At 41.0% G+C, this 26,336-nt stretch overlaps 1 protein-coding gene across 1 annotated transcript in view; it reads left to right on the top strand.

Annotated features, from left to right (window-relative positions):
• The window catches only part of VAMP1 (vesicle associated membrane protein 1), a 215,514-nt gene that overhangs the window by 103,429 nt on the left and 85,749 nt on the right, over positions 1–26,336 (top strand). Inside the window, exon 3 of the mRNA XM_044079566.1 lies at positions 6,253–6,411. Coding sequence (XP_043935501.1) covers positions 6,253–6,411 — 159 coding nt within the window. The remainder of the gene's footprint in view (positions 1–6,252; positions 6,412–26,336) is intronic.

Here is a 26,336-nt window from a genome sequence, read left to right as displayed (position 1 = left end):
AAAAATGTGTCCCAGCAGGTAGCTCAGTTACCATGCCCCATGCAGCCTGGATTTATCCGGTGACCTGGGCACATACCTCTAACTGAAGAAATCTGAACAAAGCTAAAAATAATGGCGGGATAAAGGACCAAAATAAGGGAAGGATTTTAAATATTTACCTTATAAAGTTAGACAGTTGTTACAATAATACATTTTGTATTAACATGCATTTTCTGTTTGATACGAAGTCTGAAACTTAAATATACATAAATATTTAGTGACTTCAGTCCTCAATGATTTGAGAGAAAACCACAAATATTATGAAGGACAAACCAAAAATGTTTAGCAAGAATCTAGACATTCTGTGAAAATTTGGACAGCTGAGAAGTATGCCTAGACAATGGATGATCCAGTGGGAGGCTGGAGAAATGAGGTAGTGCTAGTACCTCTCTCAGGGGGAAGGGGTTGAGTGCACAATAGACACACCCTGGGTGCACTGTCTGTGCTAAAATCCCCAATGGAGACTTGAGATCCAATTGAGATGATTTTTGCAAGCAAGTCGCCAACTGTGTGACACTCCGGAAGGCAAGGTATTTGATGGCTATGTCACTCATGGAAGTGTGTGACACTCTTTGCAGCAGCCCACTGCATGTCTTCCCTTGGATCTCGAGTGGGCATGCTCCAAAAGGGATGAGTTTATTATAATGGTTAAGGTCTTTGCCTGATAAACACATGGTATAGGGTTCAATTATGATCTTGTGTTATTGGGTAGGCTTAAAATGGCCCCTCAGCACAGTTAGCCTAGTATTCAGCTAAGAACCTATGAAAAGGAAAAATGTACAGCATAATAAAAAATCATTTCTTATTGGTTCTTGCAAAATGGCTGTTGTACGGCTGTCAAATTGCCTCAGAAAAGGTAATAAATCGGTTATAGCTGCCCACAGCAGTGACTTGATGTTCACAGGAACAAAAGACAAAAAAAAAATACTTCTGTTGCTGGGAGCTAGCTGGGGAGTGACATTGACATATCTATCTACATATATGTCTGTGTGTCTGTCAGTCTATCTATCCGCTCTTCTTAATCTGGAAGCTCTAATTGGACAGAACCTATTCACAGTGGAGGAAAAGATCCAACTAATATAACTATAGGGTACAAAAAAGTCAAAGATCAGAACAATAGGATACCAGGATAATATACAATATAATAACACACTGCAGAAAGCATAGGATACAGCATATTCCACACAATTCAACGTTTTTTTCCCTTTTTTTATTGATAGAAGATGGATTATGAGAAGGAGGAAGTGTAGTGTGAAAGACTGGAAAGTATTATTTAGTAATGGACAACTGGATGGCTCAGACTAGGTTACCACTCATGAGTAGCTGTTAATTATGTCGGAGAGAGTGAGGGGTTCCACCTGGTGGAGGCTGTTTGTAATTGCATGCTCTATTTTGCACGGGGGGGGGGTGTATATGACTGCGTATCCATTTGGGGAGCAAGCGAATACAATATTCATATATAACTTCACATTTGGATCTTCCGATCTTCCGAGAAGCAACAAAGGAAGAAAATGCAGCTATTTGGTGGCATCTGACAATTACAACATGTTGATTTCACCTCTTTCTCCGATCCAGAGTGTACCATTTCAGTCTTCTTCTTCCAGTCTGGCATTGTCATCTGTTCTTCGAGCTACACTCTTATCACAAGTGCAAATGACACTTTGTGGAGGAGTTGCTTCAATAACTGTTTTATTTCACAAATGTTTGTTACCCACGACCTGTGTGTGAGCTACCAGGTAGTAAAATGTATGTTACGCCTTGAGTTATAGGTTCATAGGTTCATAGGTTCATACTAGGCTACCTGCCCTAGGGCATTTATAAGCCTAGCCAGAATGTGTTTGGCTTTCGCCACCCATTTTAAATTTATTTTGCTATGCCCTTTTTTGAGGTTAGTATACTGTGCCTCTGTCTAACAGTGACACAGAAGTGATACCTGGGGTAAACCTACGATCTCCCATCCACTCATCAAGATTCCTCTTGAAGAGAGTCAATGAGGGACTCTGCCTAACCCGGACTGCGATTTTATTCCAGAGTGAAGGGAGCCTCTGGGTTATGAATCTGTCCCTCCAGCATGTCCTATTTATTTCAGTGCTAAGGTTCAAGTCTCTCGAGCGCGTAGCTCAATGGGATTTGGATTTTCTGAGGTGCAGCATGTCCATTAATTCCGGGTTGGACATGGCTTTATACGTCAGGCACAGATCGCCTCTGAACAGGCAGTATGCCACTGAGTAGAGCTGGAGTTTCTTTAACCGGGCAGCATATGGCATCTGTTTGAGCCCTTTGATCCTCTTGGTGAGGTACTTTTGGGGTCTTTCCAGTTGCTGCAGGTGTCTGGTAAGGTACATCCCAAAAGGAGCATTGTACTCAATTATGGGCCTGATGAGGGATGAGTAAAGAGGCACGATGACCTCCCCTGATCTAGATGTGAATCCCTTCATGATTAGGTGGGCTATATAAAATGTTTTTCTAACCACTTTGGCCACGTGGTTGTCAAATGAGAGATTGCTATCAACTTGGGTCCCCAGGTCCCTAATTACTTCTTCTGTACTTAATGGATTACCACATCTAATCATTGGCATGTTTTTCTAGGGAATTAGCCACGACATTTCTCCGTGTGTCAGATCCATGCTCAACAATTCCATCCCAGATGTCTAGTTGACTTACCTATACAAGCAGCTGTACACAATTTACAGGCCGCAAGATAGACCACATGGGCACCGTTGCAAGCCGCAAAACACCGAAATCCAAATTCCTTACCATCTACTGGATGGATAAAAATACTATCTTTATTCATAACATCACAACAACTTACAGCCAAATAATACAGAAAGATCTAACAGGAATATAAACAAAATATGTTATGTTACAACTTATAATATAAATACACCTCAGATTAGAAATATTATTAACAACAATTGGTGTATTTTAAGGTCTCTACCTGAGCTACATCCTATTAATGGCCGATCACCTAGTTTTTCCTATAGGAATTCAGCTAGCCTTAAACAGAAATTATGTTACAAAGACATGAGTACTAGAGAAATTAAGTTTAAATAAGACTCAAACTATGCCTTGCCATAGCTGTAGTTGTTGTGATGTTATAAATAAAGACAATATTTGTATCCATCCCGCAAGTGGTAAGGAATCCAAATGTCAGTGTTTTGCAACCTGCAACAGCACCCACACAGTCCATCCTGCCACCTGTAAACCACGCACAGCCTCCTATATAGGTAAGTCAACCAGACGTCTTCTTCTTCTTTCAGCTTTTTCCCAGTTAGGGGTCGCCACAGCGGATCATCTGTCCACTCATGATTGGCAGCATACACGTTCAGCTTTTCTGTCTCCTACACTGTTTGGTTAGACCTGCTTGCAGGATTTGATGCCATAGTTTGAAGACACTGTCTGTTTGTGTATAATAATAATAATAGTAATAGTAATTTCTGACACTAGAGTTTCACAGTTCTTATTTTTAGAAAACAGATGTGGATAGTAAGCCTGTTAGTCTTTTACGTCTTTAAATGAGTTAGAACAGCACTTAAAATTGTTAATGATTTTAGGCCTTTGCCTCTCTATTATTTATTTTTTTCTTTGCTCACAAATCTTGAGCAGCGTTGTTGAAAGGTGCATCTGTAGGTTTCATTTTTAGGAAAACTCTTGACTTTGTGTACTGCTAGGCTGAGGGAGTGGTTTTAAATTATTTCTAAGGGGTGTGTCTAGGAGCTTGTTTAATGGCACTAAAAGCTTGCATTGATATTGCTGGGTTCCATGAATACTGTATCTTGGTCACTTCATTAAGTCTCTTTAAAATGTCATGAGGTCTTATTTTCAATGTGTTTCTTTAAAGATAAGAAAAAATTCAAAGCTGGCCTAAAATAACTAGAGTTTTAGCATTCAGTGAGATGTTGCTTTCACTTTGGAGCTGCTTTTAGTAAAAACATACTTAAAAAAACAAAAAAAATTTTCATAGTCGAGTCATCCTACTACATGCAAGAGAAAATAAACATCTAACTAACTTTGATCTAGTTTAGGGTTATCAGGGTAGCAGCCTATACAAGCAAATAACAGATATAGGGCAGGAACCATCTCAGAATGGAATGCTGTTCCTTCATGGTGCCACACGTACATCTACATTCCCGTGAGCACCTTTTGCCGATTGAACCTCATTAATCCATCTGTCTGCATGTCTTTAGAATGTGGGACAAAATCAGAGACCATGATAGAATCCCACTTAACCATAAGGAAAATATTCATACGCCACTGAGAAGACAAACCAGCCAAGAATGAAAGCAGGGAACTAAACACCATGAGACAGTAGTGTTAATGGCTGCATTAAAAGTAAATATTACAACAAAAAATTCTTGCATGGACATGGTTGCAGTATACCTCATTTTATTGTTAGGTTTCAATCGGTTTTGTAGTGAGAAAATATCTATTTGCAGAAGAATGAGGTTGCTGTTGATCATTATAGCCTAGAAATGGTTTACCTTTACAAAACCAAATCACACTGATGCGATTGTTCATATGAGCGAATCGAAACCACGAAAGTCATAACAGCGACAATTTTACATGTTCGAAAATCAGCAAATTGAAAAGCAGATTTGCTGATTTTCGAACATAAGTATCGAAACAAAATCTAATGAAGTGTAAAGCAGGGAGGGAAGCCCCTGCACCACCCATACACCCCCTCTACTTTAATATTCTAACTCCAAGATCGCACTACAGTGGGGAAAGGGACCATTTTCCAATCCCCACTATAGTGCAATCCGATCCAAAATGCCGAAGATGCAATGTGCGAATGTCACTGTGCATTTGCTCATTGCACATTCAAACCTTTTTCCTTTCGGCGTTTGCAAACTTTGCAAATGGCCTTTCGGACAATTGCTGTTTGCCCTTGTGCAATACGCACACATAAAGGTAAACCCCTAGAAACATCATGTTGCATACTGTCAACTGTCCAGAACTTTTCCAGCTGTCCAGAATTTTACTTTATATTTTTTGTCTACTCCTCATAATATTTCTGGTTTTCAAGCAAATCATCATGGATTGAAGTCACTAAATAATGACAGACATTTGAGTTTTAGGCTCCATGTCCTTCAGAAAATACATGCTAATACAAAGCCTATTAGTCGATTAACCTTTCTAAGTTTATAAAAGCAATATTTAATATCTGCCCCTGATTTTGGGCATTTGTCCCCCCTTATTTTTGGCTCGGTCCAAAATTCTGGTGCTAAGAGGTTGAGAGGTATGATGCAGTGCTAAAAAGTGAAAAAAAAAATGCTGTGTTAACTTAGTAAACTGTTTTTGGGGGTAAAATCCCAGAAGTCCATGCAGCCAGATAAGAAAGACACGGTACTTATCTGTCTTCTTGTGTGTGCGTGCGAGTGTGCACGATTGCATGCATGTGTGTATGTATGCATATGTTACAGCATATTGTATATCTGTACACCTGAATGTGTGGTTGGAGTTAATGATTTTATACTGCGTCTTTGTGACATCTATCACATGCTCTTATAGTGTCTGTACTGTACTGTACTTCATTTTGTTTCTGTTGTTGTTACGTTTGTATCAGTCGTAAATGTGTATTTTGGGACCTTATTTATTGTGTGACTGTGCATTTCTCTTGCATTGTGATATTGGTTTGACACGTTTTGTTTGTGTTATAAATACAATACCTCAGAAATGCTGGGAAGCTACGCGAATGCTGTAGGTCTCTGGTAAGACAATTAATTAGTTCTCGGGTATATGGTATTCACATGGGCTGGTGACTTGAATTTTCTGTTCTGGGGGTCTGGAGGATGCTCATTATTTAGTATGGGACGTGGTGTCTCTTGCTAAGACTTTAGCAAAGGTCATAGATAAGTGCAAAACTCATGGGATCTATATATACTCAGTGCACTACCATTATAAATTCCAACATCACAAATGTTGCACACAGATATTTTAAAAATCACACTGAATCATATAAATAAACATTTTGTTACCCTTTGAAAATAAAGCCCATTGTGCCGGTGTTTTTATATAAAGACCTCAATGGTTTTAATCTTTATTTTGTTTTTTATTACATAAAGATGTCATGTTTATTCACATTTGTTAAGCAAGAGTGCTGTTTTTTTTTAGTATCTGATACTAAAAGCTGTTTCTTTTAGTATCAAATGTGCATCTCTGCATTCCAGCATAGTTCCCCAAATAATTTTCTTATCGTTTCCTCTTTTGTAGGTGGTGGACATTATGCGAGTGAACGTGGACAAGGTCCTGGAGAGAGACCAAAAGCTCTCAGAACTGGATGACAGAGCTGACGCATTGCAGGCAGGTGCCTCACAGTTTGAAAGCAGCGCAGCAAAACTGAAACGGAAGTACTGGTGGAAAAATTGCAAGGTAGGTCTGGAAAGGGGTACTGAAGAATAAAAGATAAAAAGTATCCCTTCCAACTAGTTATTGCGTTCACATTCTATGGCTTGTCATCAATCTGTTAAACTTTTCTGGATATATATCAGTCAGTGAGTACTAGAACTAGCTGTATTTCACAACACCTAATAGAAAAACAGTTATATCTGAAAGCTGGGCCTGCTGTCTGAACATCAGCACTACTGCCAATGCTGCAACTTTACACTGACAGCTGCTTGGTGGCCCTGCCATTCTCATTTGGTGGCCCTGCTATTCTCATTTCTTCTGGATTCTAGGTATCACACATACGTATTTATGTCTGATGCCATAGCATTTCACTCCTTTTTTTGCTAATGTTCATACACTTTCTTGTTTCATTTTTAATGTATCACAGTCGCCGATGTCTTTTGTCATTCCACCTTCCGCAGATGTGGTGAGGGCAAGTAATGAGTGATACTGTCTCAGGCTTCACTATGAATTTGACATCTGCAAATTTTGTCACATCTTTGCCATTGTTGCCAGCCAACATGATGATGCAGGTGACAGGTACATTTGTAATGCTGGAACATGGATTAAATACCATGCGGAGGAGGGTTGCTTTGTCACCTGACCTTCTGCTGAATTTGTACTCCCCCAGCCTTAGCCCGAGTAGCTAAAAGACTCTTCCTGCCAAGCACTTAGGATATCTGACCAGTGCAGATCTACCTCCATTATCAAGCAATATGCAAAGGAGACAGCTGTTAATAGAGGATAGGAGAGGAGGTTGGAAGAGTCACCCGAAGGATCTTTAGTAGTTTAGTGGGGAATAGGGGGGACATGTACAAAATGTATCTTTGTATTGTTACATGCCTGTGCAAACCTTGGGAGACATTTCGAATAGAACAGCAAACACACACACACCCTCTATTATAGCATCTCTGTGCATTGCTTCCACACCACATTTGACAGTGTTACTTGTGCAGGCTACTTTGAAGGTATGACAGTGTATCTTGTGCAGGCTACTTTGAAGGTACAGGGATCGTAGGATCATAGGAGGTTACTAGGCTAACAGCCCCAGGGGAAGCCTAGCCAAGTTCAACCCATGTTGTTCAGACACCCTTGGGAACATGGTTCTTCAGTGCTGTGGATTATTCAAAGAGGGGCAGCTGCATGGAAAGATTGGAGCTGCTACATCTCACCTGAAGACAGTAACTGAGTTCAAGCAGGTAAGTGTGGCATTGGCGCAGAGGGAATGAGAGGGGGTGAGGGGGGTGGGTGCACAGAATAAGGTTTCAGGCAGTGAACGAGAGTGTCATCTAGGCTCAGGGGAGAGTTCTAGGCTTAGGCAGCAGGAGGGGGGTTTAGGGCTAGGGAGCAAATGGAAGCTTTATTGTTAGAGAGCAGGAAAGGGGTTTAGGTTTAGGGATCGGGGGAATTTTAGGGTTAGGGAGTGGGTGGGTAGTAGGGGAGTTTAGGGTTCGCCAATGATTGGGGACTTTAGGTTTAGGGAGCAGGAAGGGAGTTTTAGATTTAGGGAGCATGAGGAGAGTTGGGGGGGTTGGCAGTGGAGTTTTAAGGTTAGGGAATGATCAGGGATTTTAGGTTTGGGGCGTGGAGTTGTAGGTTTGAGGTAAGACAATGATACCACAGGACACAGACAGTCTACTTTGCGTAAGGTACAATGAAAACTGAAGCTGCCATAATGCCTTTGGTTTTTGGGACCATGTGATTGCTATGATAGACTATGACAAGAGAATGGATGCTACCGCCACTTACCTACAGAGGAAGTTACCTGCCCCTGGGGCAAGAAGGCCTGAAAAGGACTGTCTTTACACAGCAAATGATATAATACTAGATTTTGAACTAGATAGACATGTGACTTTGTGAGGGTTGCCTTTGTCCCCAGAAAATAAAGCAGTTTGAGCAGTGCTTTCTGTTCTGTACCTCATCTTTCATGGGGGGGGGGGTGCAGCAAGAACCCAGTTCTCGAGGCCGAGGAGGACCTTGGATTCCTGGAGTCTGTAGTGAGCTGTAGCTAAAGTCCTGCACTGGATGAACACCCTGGTGCACAGGTGACCGCAAGTGGAAGAGTACTGAATTAATAAGAAATGACTGTGACTGAGAAATGCAGATGACACTTAGACTTCTGAGTAACTGTAATACAGAGGTACTTATCTTAGGGTTCAAAGAGCACAGTTAGTGTCTTGACAGACAGGAAGAATGATCTGCACAATGACTATCCAAAATGTTTCTTTTGGGACAATTAAAATTATGTCATCATGGGCTTGAGGGCTTTTGTTTTCTTTGATACCAAAACAGACCTTTTGCTTTCTTTAGCAGCTAGGCAAATATCTAGAATAATATTCTAAGCCATTTTGGTTGGGTGGGACCTCTTGGGTGGTTCATTTTTCAAAAGAATTTGCACCTCCTTATATGTTGCTTGTTTCTGATATAGTAGAATGCGTGGAAGGATAAGAAGAGAGGCTGATGGGGCAATAAAAGTTATGATCTACAATCTTCTAAGCAGACAACTGTTGTGAAAACTTAATCCTGACTGCCTCTGGAGTGTGCAGGTCAGGCAAGCCTTCAGGATTTCATCTGCCTACCTGTAGGTTTACCAAAGCCAACCACAGAAGACTGAGGACTCTTGCATTTGGGGTCGCAACTCTGCGGGAAGTTGGACTGGAGAGATTACCTTTTTCTAGTAACCTCCATTTGTTATTCCTTCTGCTGTCTGCCTCAACAGAATAGCATCTTTCATTGCCTGTTTTGCATTCTTCTGAAGTAATTATGTTGTGGATGGAATTTGGCACCCGCAACAGGAATGGACTTGTCATGTACCTAATCGATATGCAATGAGAAGCCAATCATCAAGGCAGTGGAAGAATCGGATATTCAGCAATTCCTTCAGCGTTTGGTGCATCTCTTCAGCTATCTCCATGTTTCTAGGTGCTGTTGAACTTCTTTTCCAAACAGATGGTACCTGAAATGGGCAGTCAAAGAAGGTCATCTTAGTGCTTTTTTTTTTTTTAAAAGAAACATCTTTATTAAATTATCATGAATGACATAAGCCATGTTGCAGTTATATAAATGACAATAAACCATAGTGACACAATCTCAGTTGCAAACGTTGTACATTACAAACCATGCGACACAACTGTAGCTGCAAACATTATACATCACTTACAATAAATCCAGTCAATCTCAGTCAAACATTAAATACCTCATTCAGATCCTACCTTCTTTTAAACCTTGTTCCTCCTCTGCATGTATTAATCCCGCAGTTCCCATTTCTTCCTACGTAATTTGCTCCAATCCTTTTCTAAAGATCCAAGTTCCAGTTGTTTTATCTCTGTTGCTTCTAGTATACTTGGTTTAGACATTGATTTCTATTTTCTAGTAATTGCTTTTTTGGCAGCCATCATAATTAGACTCAGCAAGTCCTTACTATGTCTAGGCAATTCCGAGTATATTATAGTTCAAAAAAATAATTTCCCTAGTCACTCTAACTTGCTCACCCCACATCGACGACAGAGCAGTCTGCAAGGAATCTTTAAAGTGTACCAACTCTTACACCCCCAGAAAATATGCTCCCAGTTACCTCTTTCTGCCCTATCACACCTCCATTTGCTGTCTACCTCAGGGAAAATTCTTTGAAGTCTGCTTGGGGTATAAAAATATCTATGTAAGCTCTTCCACACAAACATCCGAAATCTTCTAGCTTTTGTTGCATATTTGGAAGATATACCTGTATCCCTCATTGTTTCTTTGTGAATTGCTTTTCTAATCTCTCTTCCTAATCCTTTCTAACCGCCTCTGATTGATTCCTATAGTCATGCAATATTTTATATACTATACTAATTATTCCTTTTTTAATGGCAACTTCTGTTCTAGATTCTACTACAAACTCTACCAGTGCTGGTCTTTCATTTAGGACCCCCCTATTTATTTCTCTTTGCATATACTCTGATATCAATCCTTGATAGGGAAGCCAATCTCTAACCTACAGTTCAAATAAATTCTTGGCGTCTTCCCATCTATCATCCTTCCCTCACGAGTTATTTGCTCCCAGTACCTTGGTTCCTTTGCCAGTTGCCTATTGCCTGTATCCTTAATTGCAGTCATCCCTGTCAGCAGAATCTCTTTCTCCATTCCCATGTTGGCTTAGTTCTTAGAAGACCTTATTCTGATAGCACTAAATCCACTGGAGTCACCACACGGAAATAGTCACTAGAGATAAAAGCTTCTTTATTGAAAACAAGAACACACAAGCGCTCTCACGTAGCTATACTACGCTTCTTCAGGTGTGTTCAGACCTTATTCTTCTTTATAAATATAATATAAAATATACAAAAAGTATGTTTTATCCTCCAGACAAAATTAATTGCTAGCCCTTGTTTAATTTCTATTTTTAAGTAAACCACTCCATCACGGACGTTAGCTTGCCCCCTCCCCATACTGTACTTCCTAACAGCAGTCTCCCTTTGCTAGCTGTTTCAACTATTTGAAAGCCCTGCTGCAGGTTCTTCAAGTATTACTAAACCCTTTCTCCTATAACTTGTGGTCTTTCTAAATCCCACATACTCCTGGTTACAAGTGTTTATTTTATTTCAAAAGAAAGGTATGCAAAACAAGTAAGTCCAAAGTACCTACTGATTTCCTTATTGTTTCAGAACATTAGCTGCCCCCCCATTCTGTACTTCTAACTGCAATCTGTCTTTATATGCTGTACTGTTTATATGCTGTGCTGTTTTTCTACTTCTACTAACCTTTTCTCTTATAAATTCTTGTCTTCCTAATTTCCACATAACTCCTTGGTAAAATTGGCTTATTTTATTTCAGTAAGACAGATATGCAAAACAAGCAAGTCAGAGTACATACTGCCTTTTCTTATTGTTTCTGTAGACTTACATATCTGTGAAATCAGAGCCAGCCCTTTTCATCATACTATTGGCTATCCACCACTTTTCTGGTCTATTCTGATCCTCCCCTTCCCCACAAGAACAATTGCAGCCTAATCAGGGCCAGCCCTTTTCATTATAACCTATAAACCTACTGATAGTCAGTCTTCCTTCATCTATTGCCCGCTACGCTCCCCTCCCTGCCCCCAATTTCCACCCACCCCCAGTGGTCCTACCTTTATTACAAACAGTAACCACTCCCACCCTTCAAACATCCTATAACATCACTACACCTATGCTTCCTCCTACAGCTTCTCACTACTATCCCTCCTACTCAGCTAATATGTACAAGCACACCATACCTATACTCACTGCATGCACACCCCTTGCATACATCACATCTTACCAAACCTCGACCATTCCCACACTCAACCACTACCACTGTACCACCACACACACCACCACTCATATCCCACCTCTACTCTACTACTCTCTCATCAGGTCAACAACCTTCCCAATACACCCTCTATATAGACTACAGACCACAATCCCTAAACTAAAAACAACCCCACAACCTAACATAACCCTACCACCATACCTATCACCCAGAGAACACAATCAAAAAACATCCCTTATAAGCAAGCATATACAGAAATTGATAAAATTAATAATCTCATCCATATCCAACCTAGCACTCAGTGGAGACATCCATCCCAATCCTGGTCCCTCAATCTCCAACCCCTCCCCTCATAATCAGACTACAAACCACATCTTCTCCCAAATCACAGCCAGTAGAAAGCCAACCGACCTCCTTCTGATAAGCCTAAATATTAGAAGTATATGCAACAAGGTGCATGAATTCCATGCCACCATAGACTTCTACTCCTCTGATGTAGTGATCCTTACAGAAACATGGTAAAAACCACACATTACTAATGAGCAAATCCTCCCTACCGGTTACAATATACTAAGAGTAGACCGACTAAACAAAAAAGGAGGTGGTATAGCTATAATATTTAAGCAGCATCTAGACATGCAGATCTTAAAGTTAGCGGCTTCCCAAATAGGTAAGGAAGAAATAATATATACCAACCTTAAAATAAACCAAAATAAAACCCTAAACATAATAGGTTGCTGCTTCCCACCTGGCCAAAACTTCCCTCCACTTGAAAACCTCCTCAGCCGGACTACCCACCACCTACCCCAAGAAACTTTAATTCTAGGAGACTTCAACACTGACTGGCAGTACTGCTCTAGCAACCACCCAACCCATCATGTAAACCTTCATGGCTTCACCCAACTAGTCCAGTCACCTACTAGGATAAATAACTCCAACAAACACACTACCCTTGATTGGATGCTAGTCAATAAGTGCCCCTAGTCATATATAGCAGGCTGCTTATCTGACAGCCTCAGTGATTACTCCCCAACCTTTCTTCTAAGAAAACACCTTTATAAAGCGAAACCCATCATCTACCATCAAATACGCAAAAAAACTAACTTCAACCCTCCCTCATTCAGCTCATCCCTAAAAGACTGTAACTGGCAACCTCTAAAATACCTCAGACTAGATGACGCAGTTGACTACTTTAATAAAACATTCCTAAGCATCCTTAGTTACCACACCCCCATAAGACGTTCCTGAACTAGAGCCCAACCATCCCCATGGCTACAAAAAAACACCAAGTCTGAAATGAAAAGCAGGGATAAAGCCTAGGACAACTGGCGCAAAACCAAATCTCCCTCTACTAAGCAAAAATTCCTAGAACCACGCAATAGAACCAAAAAAATTATAAAACAGGACAAAATCCAATACTATCAGTCTGCCCTTACCTCCTCCCAACATAACCCCAAACAATTTTGGTCCTCAATAAACTCCATCCTCCACCCAGGTAAAGTAAGTACACCCACTCCTAACTTAACTCACTCCTCTGAAAATATTGCTACCTCTTTCAACAATCACTTCATACAAACCGTACTATCACTACCTAGACAACACAACCCCCCCCCCCATAAACCTACACCATCAACTACAACTAACAATCTCCCCACTAGCTTCTTTTTCTCTCCTGTTCCTACCTCCAAAATAAAACAACTACTAACTAAACTTAAAACCACCAGATTAGCAGCAGACAACCTCCCAGGTGAATACATTCAACTTGCAGCTGATGCTCTAGCCTACCCCGTATCACTCTTGGTTAACAGATCTCTGTCAGAAAGTTATGTTCCCACACTATGGAAAGTCTCACACATAATTCCTCTACACAAAGGAGGCCCCACCACAGATCTAACCAATTCCCGCCCCATAGCTATTCTCTTGCCACTCTCCAAAATACTAGAGATCACCTCCTTGCTAACAACCTCCTCTCCAACACACAACATGGTTTCCGACCTAACCATAGCGCCACCACCGCCTTACTCTCTTTCTCTAACACTATCCTACAAAATAAAAATGCAGGTTATCTCTCCTCAGCTACCTTCCTACACCTCTCTAAAGCTTTTGACATGGCCCCACACAAACAACTCATCTCTCTTCTGAATAACCTATCCTTCTCTCTACCAGTCATCAACTGGTTTCAGAGTTACCTATCTGACCTCCAACAAGCAATTGTTTGGCAGGATGACCTGTCCTCCCAACTACCAGTCTCCATAGGGGTTCTCCAAGGGTCCATCCTGGGACCCCTACTCTTCTCTATTTTCACCAATAATCTAGCCTCAGCCACAACACATGGCACACTCATGCAATACAGAGATGACTCAGCCATCATCTGCACAGGCCACTTCCTACCTGAACCACAAAAATTCACACAGGAAGCATTTTCTTCTATTGAAACGTGGTTATCCAATGCCCAACTAATACTCAACCCAAACAAAACAAAATTACTAATCTTACAACCCACCAAACTTACCCTAGACAGCTCTCACTTTAACATCACAGCAAAAGACACCACCACCATCCATCCTACAGAACACACCAAATTACTATGAGTAGAAATAGACAATAAACTGAACTTTGACATTCGCATTTCCATGACCATTAAAAAAGTGCACAAAAAACTAGGAGCATTATATAGAAATCAGCAGCTACTTACCAAAGTAGCTAAAATTTCGGTAGCAAATTCTCATCTTGTCTCTACCCTACTCTACGCCTCTCCAATATTTACTAACCTTAGACAATGCGACCTAAATACGCTCAAACCTGCTACAACAAAATCACCAAATTCACCACAGGGGCTTCCTACCATACTCACCACTGTCTCTCACTAGCAGAACTGGGCTGGCTAGAGCTCCCCATCCTCCTTCAATGGTACCAACTCACACTCGCCCACAAACTAATAAACCAACCACTAAAAGTCCCATCCCTCCAGAATCTACTCCATCCCTACATAACCATGAGACCACTCAGATCCAGCCACTTAAAACTCCTACAGGTCACAAGAGCCAATAACTCTGCTGGAGAAGCATTATTCTCCTGCACTATAGCCAAACTCTGAAACTCCCTCCCATCCTCAATTACCTCTTTAACTTCTTGCACCCACTTCAAATCCTTACTAAAATCACACTTAAAAACTTGCCAGATATGCCCTTGCAACTCCCTGCCCCCCCAATACCATCCACTCCACCCACCCACTACCTCTCTTGGCCCCCTAATAACCTACTCTTAGCAAGCTTGGCTACATGTGTTCTCTGCTACCTACCACATAATACTAACTTCTTGCAGCAACAACTGCTAATGACTGTTATGTACCTCAAAAACAGATTGTATCAATTGTTCACTGATGAATCTCAACTACATTTGTAACCATGTTTAGAATATGTCACCATATTTTAAAATTGTACTATATTCTACAGCTGTTTTACATCTGTTTTATTCTTGTCTTATGTCCTCAGCTGGACTAATGTCTATATTTAAATGCTATGTTTTTTAACTGTATAATGCAAGTAATATTTAATGTGGAGCTTTATTCCCCAGGCCTCTGCTGAAAATGGACCTGTGTCCATTCGGACTCTCCCAGTCAACAAATATAAATAAATAAATAAATAAAATGTATGATTATTGTTGTTCTCCTTAAAGGTCTGCATCCAAAATCCCAGTCTCTCCTTGTTTCTTGAGCTGCTCCCCTATTTCATCATCATGTCTTTCTAGTTTGAATTATAGTTTTCTGCTTGTGCTATGTATAGGAGCCTTAACTGTGCTGCTCTGAAATACCCCCTCAACGTGAGTAATCCACCCTGTTCTGCTGGAAGAATAACCTTATCCCACTTGACTCTTGCAGTCTTCCCTTCCCAAATAAATTCCTTCAGCTCTTTATTAATTGCTATCCACAACTTCTCCTCTGGTTGATAAAAATATGCCTGACGAGTGTATAAGACTAAAGGGATTAAAACATTTTAACTGCTTGTATCTTAATATCCATATCCATATAACAGAGCTTCCATTTTCTCAGTGTTTGTGTATTTGTTTAGTTGCTTCCCACATATCCGTAGCTGCCACACCAGAATCATTTTAATCCCTACTCCTAAATCCTTCATTTTATCATGTCCCCATACATATGGATATCGCTGAAACAGTTCGTATGTGGGTACATAACTTACTGCTGTTGCTTTTGTTTCTCCTTCATTAATTTTGTATATTGGAAATGGTTGAAATTGTCTCAGTATGTTTCACAACACTGTAATGTCTCTTTCTGTTTTTGTCTGGTGTAAAATAATGTCATCTGCAAACAGAGCCAGCTTTTCTTGAATACCATACCGATTATATCCTTGAATTTACGAGTCTCTTGTTTTCTTTGCCAGTGGTTCTTAATATAATGCAAATAACAAAGGGGAGAGAGGACACCCCTTCTTGGTTCCTGTTCTCAAGCAGAGATTGTCAGAGAGGACTCCACCCACTTTAATTTGCACCTCTGATCCATCATATATCCTACTAAGCAATCTTATACTGTTATCAGGGAATACAAATGCTTCCATTACTCTGTTCATAAAATTCCAGCTTACTCTGTCAAATACTTTCTCCGCATCAAGACCCACCAGCAACAGTGACATTTTCTTACATTCGGCTTCCCTGTGGATCATCGCTGTTTTGTTTATGTTGTCAAATATTTGCCTCCCGTACACTAAACCAAACTTATCCATATCTATCAATTTTGGCATCAGTTTTGCCATTCTTTTAGCCATTCTAGACACAAACACTTTATACTCATGATTTAGTATTGAAATGGGCCTGTATGAACTGATCTGATGGCTCTTTATACTCTTTAGATAGTGCAGCTACCAGCACTTTCTTCAAGGATGTTGGTACTTCTCCTCTTAAAATGCGATTAAATAAAACCTTTCCGATTTTTATCATTTTTTTCCCTCCTAGCTTCGAGACTTCCAAAGGAATGTTTCAGACTTCCAAAGGACTGCATTTAATCCTGGAGACTAAGGTCACCTTAGTGTTGTTGGCAAAATTTTGTTATGCAGAACCCGGAGTGCTAGCGTAAAGCAGCACCAAATCCTGCAGCCTGAGCAGCTAACTCAGCTGCATCATACAGAACATGGATCATGAACCCGCTCATACTAGAAGAGGTTCAGGCCCGAGTCCTAACTTTTTCTTTCATGGACCTATTCAGCAATCCCTTCAGTGCTTGGTGCATTTCTTCAGCTGTATCCCACTGGAAATACTCCATATTTGGAAGTTAATTCAGCACTCTTAAAAGTAGCATGCCAGAAAGGAACATCCATAACTTGTGACTCCCTGTTTGGAGGATGGACAGCTGGCTGTGAGGAGTTGGAGCCTTTTTAGGGCTCTTGTAGAGACTATAGTGTCTGGTTTAAGGTCTCTGCCTAAAATGAATATTTCCCATAGGTCCAGAAAACACAGTCCACCTTCTTGGGTATTGGGCCCACTGTGTCAAGGATCTCAGAAGCAAACTTGTTGGTATTATTCAGAACATCCATGGCACCCTGAAGGACTGTGGAGAGGCTATGGAGTCAGCTCTCAGACACCTTTCTGATATATTTACTGGAGGTACTTACCAAATATGGGACCTTCAGGGTGGGATGGAAGTGACTTAACACTTTCTTTGTCATTCCAGTCATCTGTGGGTAAATACAAGAGGACTCAGTATGCTTTGGTTGTGTTAGAGTGGTCTTGGATGTCTTTGCAGGGGGTTCATAAGTAGACGAGAAGTAGACCCTTTTAGCAAGAGACCTAGACGAGGAGGACTTCTGAAGGCCAGAGGAATCTTGATGATGTTGTGAATGTTTTTGAAGGACCTAAATGTCCTTGTTTTGAGCAAAGATCAACGATACATGACCTCTCGGCATTAAGATCATGAGTGCTGGAAAGAAGGGTCAGCATCAAGGAAGCAATATATTATATAGACCACTGTTATGGTGTCAGGACCCCCAGCCTCAGTGCCAGCAATGGGAAAGCTAATACCAGAGGAGTCATCATGTAAAGCTGTGGTACAAGCAAGCTAGATATCGGTGACATAGCAACGCTGGCAAATTGTCAGCAGGTAGAAAAATGTGGGAACCATGTCACTTGACACCAATACCATGCTAATGTGGCACCAGTGAATGAGATAAAATGTATGCCTGTTATTTTTCATGACATCTGATCTGTCTATCTTGGTTGAATTTCTGACAAAGAGAACATTGAAGTATTATGAGCCTCACCTAATCAAAGTAAGAGTCATCCTTTCATGTGTGGAAGAGGCTGTCCACAGGCATGCTGCATATAGGGTGGGGCATTACAAGGCTATGGGCCTAGACCTAATAACAATAAAGGAAAGACTGCCTTCCAAAAGAAAAACAAATAGTGGAATGGAATGCACTTTATCATGATGAAAGAAGTAAGGTGGAGCAAGGATAGACAATGGACTGAATACTCATAAATCAGTAAGCTTCCCAAAAATTAAGCCAAAAGGCTGCCTAGGACATTTTTCTACTGACACATCACAAAAAGTCAGTACTGGAGAGTGTAGCATGCATTGTGCATGATGGGAAAGGCAGAGAGTTCCTGGAAGCCTGGCAGAGATTTATCTGTGGAGCAGTCCTGATGCCTGTGCCGTTAGACCTGCTGGTTACAACAGATTGATATCCTCTTTTCAGATAAAGAATTATGGAACAAGTCGGACATAAGGAATACAATAAACAGTAATGCCATATTTAAGTAAAAGCATGAAAGAAAACCAGGAAAGCGTTATTTATTTATTTACATTTGAGTCTCTTTACCTCTTTTATAGTGAGAGCATCTGTACTAAAAAGCAACATGGTGATGTGGGTATTTATTATATAATATATACATGGAAGTATATTCGCTATTTAAACCCTAGAAAACAAAATATGTAGATTTGTTACACATTGCTCAATAAATTATCACCACTGTATAACACTAAAAAAGACAAACTGGTCCTAGTTAACTGGAGAGCAGCTCCTATGATGACAACTGTTCAAACTCCTACATGGAAATACTCTCCCTCCTTTAACCTCAAAACTAAGATATAACACTACATGCACCCTAAGAAACGTGAACCACTCAGACATTAAAACACAAATCGGACACTCCGAGCTACATTACCTCTAACTATACATTCTCAGATTTTCAGGCCCGTATTTTGGGAGTCCCACCCACCTGAAATTAAAGCCTCTTATTCTACGTTCCATCCTCTACTAAAATCACATTTAGTTAAGCAAGCAGAATGTACCTGTTACCTGTCGGATCACATCACTTAAGTCTACTACAAATCTTCTCCACTCTGACTCACTAAGATCCTTTGGGCCTTTTCACATCTCTGATTTATTTTACTCTAATTTCTCAAATGTTTTGAAACTTTTGTATACAGCAGAGAGTCGATTATCCTTACGTCGATTATCAAAAACGTCAGTTATCAGAACCAGCCTTCCAAAGTTTTCGGGTAGGAAAAAAATCATAAAGTCTGAATATGTAATTATTATACGTATTTGCCTGAGGATGTTTCTTGAGCTTATAGCCAGCTCGTGTGTGAAAAATATTCTTTATTGTCCACTGGAATCACTGAATGGTTGAAAAGTGTATTCCAGCATGCAGAAAAAGCAAGATTTTAGAAGTTTTTTTTATCAGCTTCAATTATATGTTTGATTATCCAAACAATTTGATTATCCAAACAACCCTAGGTCCCATTTAGTTTGGATAATCGACTGTCTACTGTACATTGTAAATTATTACATTAGATTTACTAATTATACATAAATTATACATTAGATTTATTTATTCATTGCTAACTCCCCATATAGCACACATCACTGCATTTCTTTAAACTCTCTTCAATGGCTTGAACTTCCCCAATTTCTGCTATTTTACAATTTCATATGCTACACTCTATTCTTTATAAAACCTCCTTCTGTCCATCTCTATCTTCCTTAATCTCCATCTACAGCCCATCCTGGACCCTCCATACTTCTAACCAACAATTACTTGATATCTACCACCCAAAGAGGTCAGTAGGCAAACTACTCTACAAACGCTCCATTGCCCATGCTTGGAACAAACTTCCCCTTGACTTGTGTTCAATCTCCCACACCTCACACTTTAAAAATGAACTAAAAGCTTATTTTCTCAATTCCAGAACCTGCCCTTGCCATGATCCCACCTAGTCTTTCTTCCCTTTATGTACCCTCAAAAGGACCATACTTAGTACCTCATTATACCTCCCTCTCCAATGTGTTTACTATGCATTTGCATAATTTTATACAAACAAAATTTTTTTATTGTTGACCTATTGAACTATATCAATGTAAAATTATGTCACTTAGCTTCTTTTTAATGCAAGTTTAACTTTATGCATGTAACCCAACATATGTGAATATTTTTTGCTATAACTGCTATTATATCAATATTGTTTAAAATTGTACATGTTTAAAAATGTACCACTGGAGCTTTTCTCCTTGGGTCTCCACTGAAAATGGGCCACAAGCCCAGTTGGACAAACCTGGTTAACAAATGTCAATAAATATGTGTTCAAAGCACTACTGTACCATGGAACTGTTTTATTGTCATTTACATATTACTGCATGCTTGTCTGTTTTGTATATCTGGAAGTTTTTGATCCCTGACTGAGACTGAAATTGGTCAGAACTAATCAGTGTTCCCTACCCCAGTAAATAAATTCAAATAAATACATAAATAAAGTCTTTGCAGAAGCCTAAACTAAATGACATTAAAAAAAAATTAAAGTGCAGATGAAACATAAAACAATATATTTTATATTTGTTAATGTGCATATTCCTTGTAATATGACAGTTCCATGTAGATGTGTTAACTGCTAGAAGTACATATTTAATAAAATACCTATTTTTTGTGTCAGTATAGCATTCAAACTTTCTACCTCCCTACCCCCTCCCCCTAGTCAGGAGGGACACTTAATATACAGCTTATAAACTGGTAATAAACAAATGTCATCCATTTAGTTAGATGCAAATATGAAAGTTACTGGGTTGGAAAAACATCCAGATGTTCAGGAATGGATATTACTGAACATTTCTAAGACACAAGGAGCAATAATTGTAATGCTTTTGAACTCGAACAATTTCTAAACTATATTTGAAACAAAATATTTTTTTATTTGGCATTGGGGTATTTCTGTAATATTACAGATTCACTCTGTGACGATTGGGGAGAGATGGACGAAGGCTGCCAGCCTAGTCAAATAGAATTTGATATCTAATTCTGGCATTTGTAAATAAATGTAAAATACAGGCATGTTTTCTTGGTAATAAATGTAAAATACAGGCATGTTTCTTGAGTGTAAAGAAAACACTATAAAATGCGAATTTCAAGATTTTTACAACATTACCCCCTTGCTGTAAAGAAAAACTAAGTCAAGCCTTTCAAATTTGTCTTTTGAAATTGAAATGATTTTATGACATTCTTTGATCTTTAAAGTTGGTTCCGGTCAGGCTGGCTGAAGACATTCTGTCTATTGTGTTAACTAAGGACTAATTGTCAGAGTGTATATATGAAATGCCTTTTAGTATTGCATTCTCCTGTGCAGGTGTTAGCTTGCTAAATAATGTAAATGAAGTTTCTATTAGCCTGGGAACTCAGAGCAGGTGTCAAGATGATGCAATATGAATACTGGGAAAACCTACGTATCAAAAATGATGTAATCTGGGGGGGACCCAGAGACATATTTGTTGGTAATGTTTAAATACTATTTCTCACAAGAGACCAGAAACATTTTGATCTTGATATCCAATTTACCACCACTCTGCTTATTCTCACATGTAAGTTTTTAGTACTGTGATTTCTTGTAGGAATAGTTAAAGCTAGTGAAGATTAATTAGGTATTTTCCTTTGAAATCAGACCTGTCCTACTGTATTATTTTAAGTTTCTGTGTGATCTCTGAACTCTTAGATATCTCTGTGGTGTAGTAGTTTTGTCTTGTGTTTTAATTATTTATTATTAAATATTTTTAAAACCTTCTACCTGTGGCTGGTTTGGGTAGATATAAGCTCTAGAGTACATTGCATATTTATATAGTGTTTATTGTAATAGGCCATTCTGATAAGCCTTAGACTGTATAGTCACATTACCAATGGATAATAATATTGCACAGTAATAATTGGACAACCTTTTAAGGGCCTTTTAATAGCTTATATTATTAACTGGGTGGTGGCATTAATTACTACTGTATAGTCTGGGTAAAGGGGCACAGCTGTGTCAGCCTTTCCCAGGAGTGTCTGAAAAGTTGTATAAATACTTATCTCAAAGTGTGTGTGTGTTATATCAGCTACTTGGCAGGGACATGAAGCACTGGTTGGACAGAGAGGATACTGGAGGTTTTAGCTTGCCCAGTTAGGCTGAGACATGGACCCTATAGCTGTGCCAGTGGGGAGTCTTATTAGGGATCTGGTGAGCAAGGGAGCAGCCAGCCCCAGACTGACTCTGATCTCTGTGTGCACTTAAGGGAAATTGTACTTTACTGTGTGTATTAGTTATCCTTTCCTCTTCTATGAGACAACCTCCCTGGTGTTAGTGGTGAGGATTGAAGCTCCCTGATTGCTGGGCCAGGGCACGGTCGTCACAAGTGTTTGGTAGTGGTGGGATCTACTTCACAAACTAATTGGCTTGTAGTGGTGTAGGTAGAGCAAATTCCTGTAGCTTATGTACAGTGATCTCTAAAAGTGTTTTGTCCTCTAAAACAGCCATGCAATGTATACTCAGAGTTCAGATCACAATTGTTTATTTGTTTTGTTAGCTTAGTGTTAGTCAGGGTGAGCAGGCAGCATGTCAGCAGAAGAGTATGGAAAGCTGACAAGGAGCCAGCTGGCGGAGATGTGCCAGGCTAGGGGAATGGTGCATGGAAACCTGACTAAAGCAGACCTGATTGCAGCCTTGGTTACAGCTACATCAGAAAACAGCAGCCTGGAGGACAATCGGACTGACAGTGGAGATACAATATCCTTGGAGAATGGACAGCTCAACCTTTCTGCAGTGGGCTTAAAAATCCAGCTGGAGCTAAAGAGACTTGAGTTGCAGGCCAGGCGTATGGAACTAGAGGCAGCTGAAAGAATGAGGAGTCTACAAGCTGAGGAAAATGAGCGACAGAAGAGGCTTGAGAGGGAAAAGCTGACTCATCGCCAGAGTCATGGAGGTAATGGGGAATGGAGTAACTGGACCCCAGAAGCACAAAAGGTCAGTAAATTTCTTCTAAAGTTTAAAGAGGGGGATAATTTTGATAGCTTCATTCATATGTTTGAGCGAGTATGTAAACAGTATGAAGTTGACCAAGGGCTCTGGGTACGGTTCCTGACCCCCTTACTCCACAGTAAAGCTGTAACGTCTTTAGCAAAAATGCATAACACTGACGATTATACTGCTGTAAAAAAGACATTTATTAGAATGTTTTAAGCTAACACCTGAAATGTATAGGAAAAAAAGTTTTGTGAGCATAGATGTAAGGCAGATGAAAATGTACGTGAATATGTTGTTAAACTGAGCACTTATTTTCATAGCTGGGTGAGTGGATGCCAGGTCACCACTTTTGAAGGGCTGGGTGACCTTTTGGTAAGGGATCAAGCCCTTAGCACTTTGCCTGATGACATGAGAATCTGGTTAGCTGATAGACAGCGTGTTACTTCAGAGGAGTTGGGGAAGAAGGGAAACCTATACCTGGCCAGCAGGGCAGCCCTGCACAGGAAATGGACCCTCAGTACTGCTCATGGGACTAAAGGAACCCATGTTGGGCAGCACAGACTGCCACAACAGAATCCGCCAGTAGCAGGGGAAGCTACTAGTCCAGGTACACGTCCAGGAGCTAGGGTTAAATGTTTTGAATGCAACCAGTGGGGCCATGTGGCATACACATGTCCACAGAGGCAAGGTGGGGAACCAAAGGTGAGGGAGCCAGTAAGTGATAAAGACAAAATGCCAATAGTAGGTTGTCTAGAGACAACAGGGGTATGGAACTACCATCTTGAAGATGTCCTGAGAGGGAAGGATTTGGATGAGGCAGTACTATGTACTTATGCAGTTAAATGCAGTGAGGCTAGGAGACAAGCATGTGGGTCTGGTTTGCCTGGGGAGACCCAGGCAGACTGCATGCTTGCAGCCAGAACTGCTAAGGTGGTTACTTCAGGGAGTGAGCTACGCTGTAGCAATGAGACTGAATGTGAGCCACAGCTGCTTGTGAGTACTGATGTTCCCTTGGACAGGGTAACTGCAAAGGTAGAGGTGAGTAGTAGTACCCAGGCTGACAGTGAGGCACCGCTGTCAGAGGATGCCAGACTTCCTGTGGAAGGGGAGCTGGGAAGGGTTACAAGGAAAGACTTGAGACAGGCTCTGCTCTCAGACCCTACATTGCAAGGCCTGAGGCAGGTAGCTAGGGAGGCACCTGATTCTCAAGGGATGGGGGAATCTGTATACTGGAACAAAGGGTTACTGTACAGAGAGTGGACCCCTGAGGGAGGGCTAGAGGGTGAGAGAGTACAGCAGTTGGTAGTGCCTAGAGCTTACCATCTGGCACTTCTAGCCATATTCCATGATATTCCCTTTGCAGGTCATATGGGCATAAAACGTACAAAGAGGTGTATTATGGAAAACTTCTATTGGCCTGGAATTTCCAGAGATGTAACAGGGTACTGCAGGACCTGTGAGCAGTGCCAAAAGATAGGCAAGGCAGGAGACAAGGTGAGAGCACCTTTGATGCCTTTGCCTGTGATTGAGGAGCCACTTCAGAGGGGAGCTATGGATATTGTGGGTCCTCTGAGTACCCCAAGTTTCACAGGGAAAAAGTATATCCTAGTGATTATAGATTATGCTACACGATACCCTGAGGTAGTGGCTTTGTCCTCCATTGAGGCCAAGAAGGTGGAAAATGCTTTGCTAGAGATTTTCAGCAGGGTAGGTTTCCCAAAGGATATACTGTTTGACAGAGGTGCCAATTTTATGTCAAACCTGCTGGCTTGTCTGTGGAAGTCCTGTGGGGTGAAGCACATGAAGACCATCCCCAGACTAATGGTCTTGTTGAGAGGTTAAACTCTACAATCAAGTCCATGCACCGGGCATTTGCAGTTCAGTTTAAGAGCGAGAGGGACAAATATTTGCCCCATCTGTTGTTTGCTTACAGAGAGGTTCCCCAGGAATCCACAGGTTTTTCACCCTTTGAGTTGCTATATGAGCATAGGGTGAGCGGATATCTAGATTTAATTTGGGATGAGTGGGAAGGTGAGTGTGAGTCTCACAAGGAGTCTGTTGTGGCATATGTCCTGAACTTCAGGACAAGGCTCAGGGAACTCATGGGCCTGTCCCAGGAGAACCTGGCAGAAGCCCAACAACAGAAAAAGGTGTGGTATGACAGGAATGCTCGAGCTAGAGAATATGCTGTGGGACAGCAGGTAATGGTTCTCATTCCTGTCAGACACAACAAGCTGCAAGCAGCTTGGGAGGGACCCTACAAGGTGGTAAGAAAGGTAAGTGATGTTAACTACATGGTGGAAGTGCTAGGCAGATGGCAGGGGCACAAATTGTACCATGTTAACATGATGAAACTTTACCATGATAGGGAGGCCCTTGTGCTGAGCATTTGCAGTGGATTGCAAGAGGAGTCTGAGGGAGATCTGGGAAGTGATCTCCTCAGTGAGGCTTGGGCTGACACCTAGGTGGAAGGGGTAGCAATGTCCCAGCAGCTATCTCCTACCCAGGTTTGAGAAATCCGAGCAGTGTTGCAGGGATATGGGGATGTGTTCATTGGGAAACCAGGGTGCACCCACCTGTTGCAGCACCAGGTGGATATAGGACCCCAAAGGCCTATTAGGCAGACCCCTTATAGGGTGCCTGAGAGAGTCAACCAGACTCTGAGGGAAGAGGTACAGGAGATGTTGGAACTAGGGGTGATTCAAAAGTCCAAAAGTCCCTGGGCCTCACCAGTGGTGCTGGTGCCAAAAAAGGATTGGAGCAACATGTTCTGTGTGGATTACAGGAAATTAAATAGTCACACAGAGTTGGATGCTTACCCCATGCCTAGGACAGATTTGGCCCTAGAGCAGCTGGGTGGGGCTAAGTATCTTACAACCATTGATCTTACCAAGGGTTACTGGCAGGTGCCCTTGACTCTCAGTGCTAGAGAGAAGTCAGCCTTTGTGACACCTTTTGGCTTGTATGAGCTCACAAAGATGCCCTTTGGGATGAAGAATGCCCCAGCAACTTTACAGAGGCTGGTAGATCATATCTTAGCAGGAGCAGGAGGGTTTGCCCTTGTTTACATGGATGATATTGCTATCTCCAGCCATTCCTGATAAGAGCACCTTCAGCATGGCAGGGAGGTGCTGGGCAGACTACAAAGGGCAGGGGTGACCATTAAGCCAAGCAAATGTCAGGTGGGAATGGTAGAGGTCTCCTACCTAGGACATAGAGTGGGGAGTGTTAAGATAAAGCTAGAACCTGCCAAAGTGGAAGCTATTCAGGCATGGCCTGCACCTGTTACCAAAAAGCAGGTGAGGGCATTCTTGGGGACAGCAAGGTACTACAGAAAGTTCATTCCCAATTATAGTACCATAGCTGCTCA

Source organism: Protopterus annectens, chromosome 8.part0 (assembly GCF_019279795.1).
Source record: "Protopterus annectens isolate FY-2018-M chromosome 8.part0, PAN1.0, whole genome shotgun sequence".
Classification (NCBI taxonomy): domain Eukaryota; kingdom Metazoa; phylum Chordata; order Ceratodontiformes; family Protopteridae; genus Protopterus; species Protopterus annectens.
This window is presented reverse-complemented; position numbering and strand designations above follow the sequence as displayed.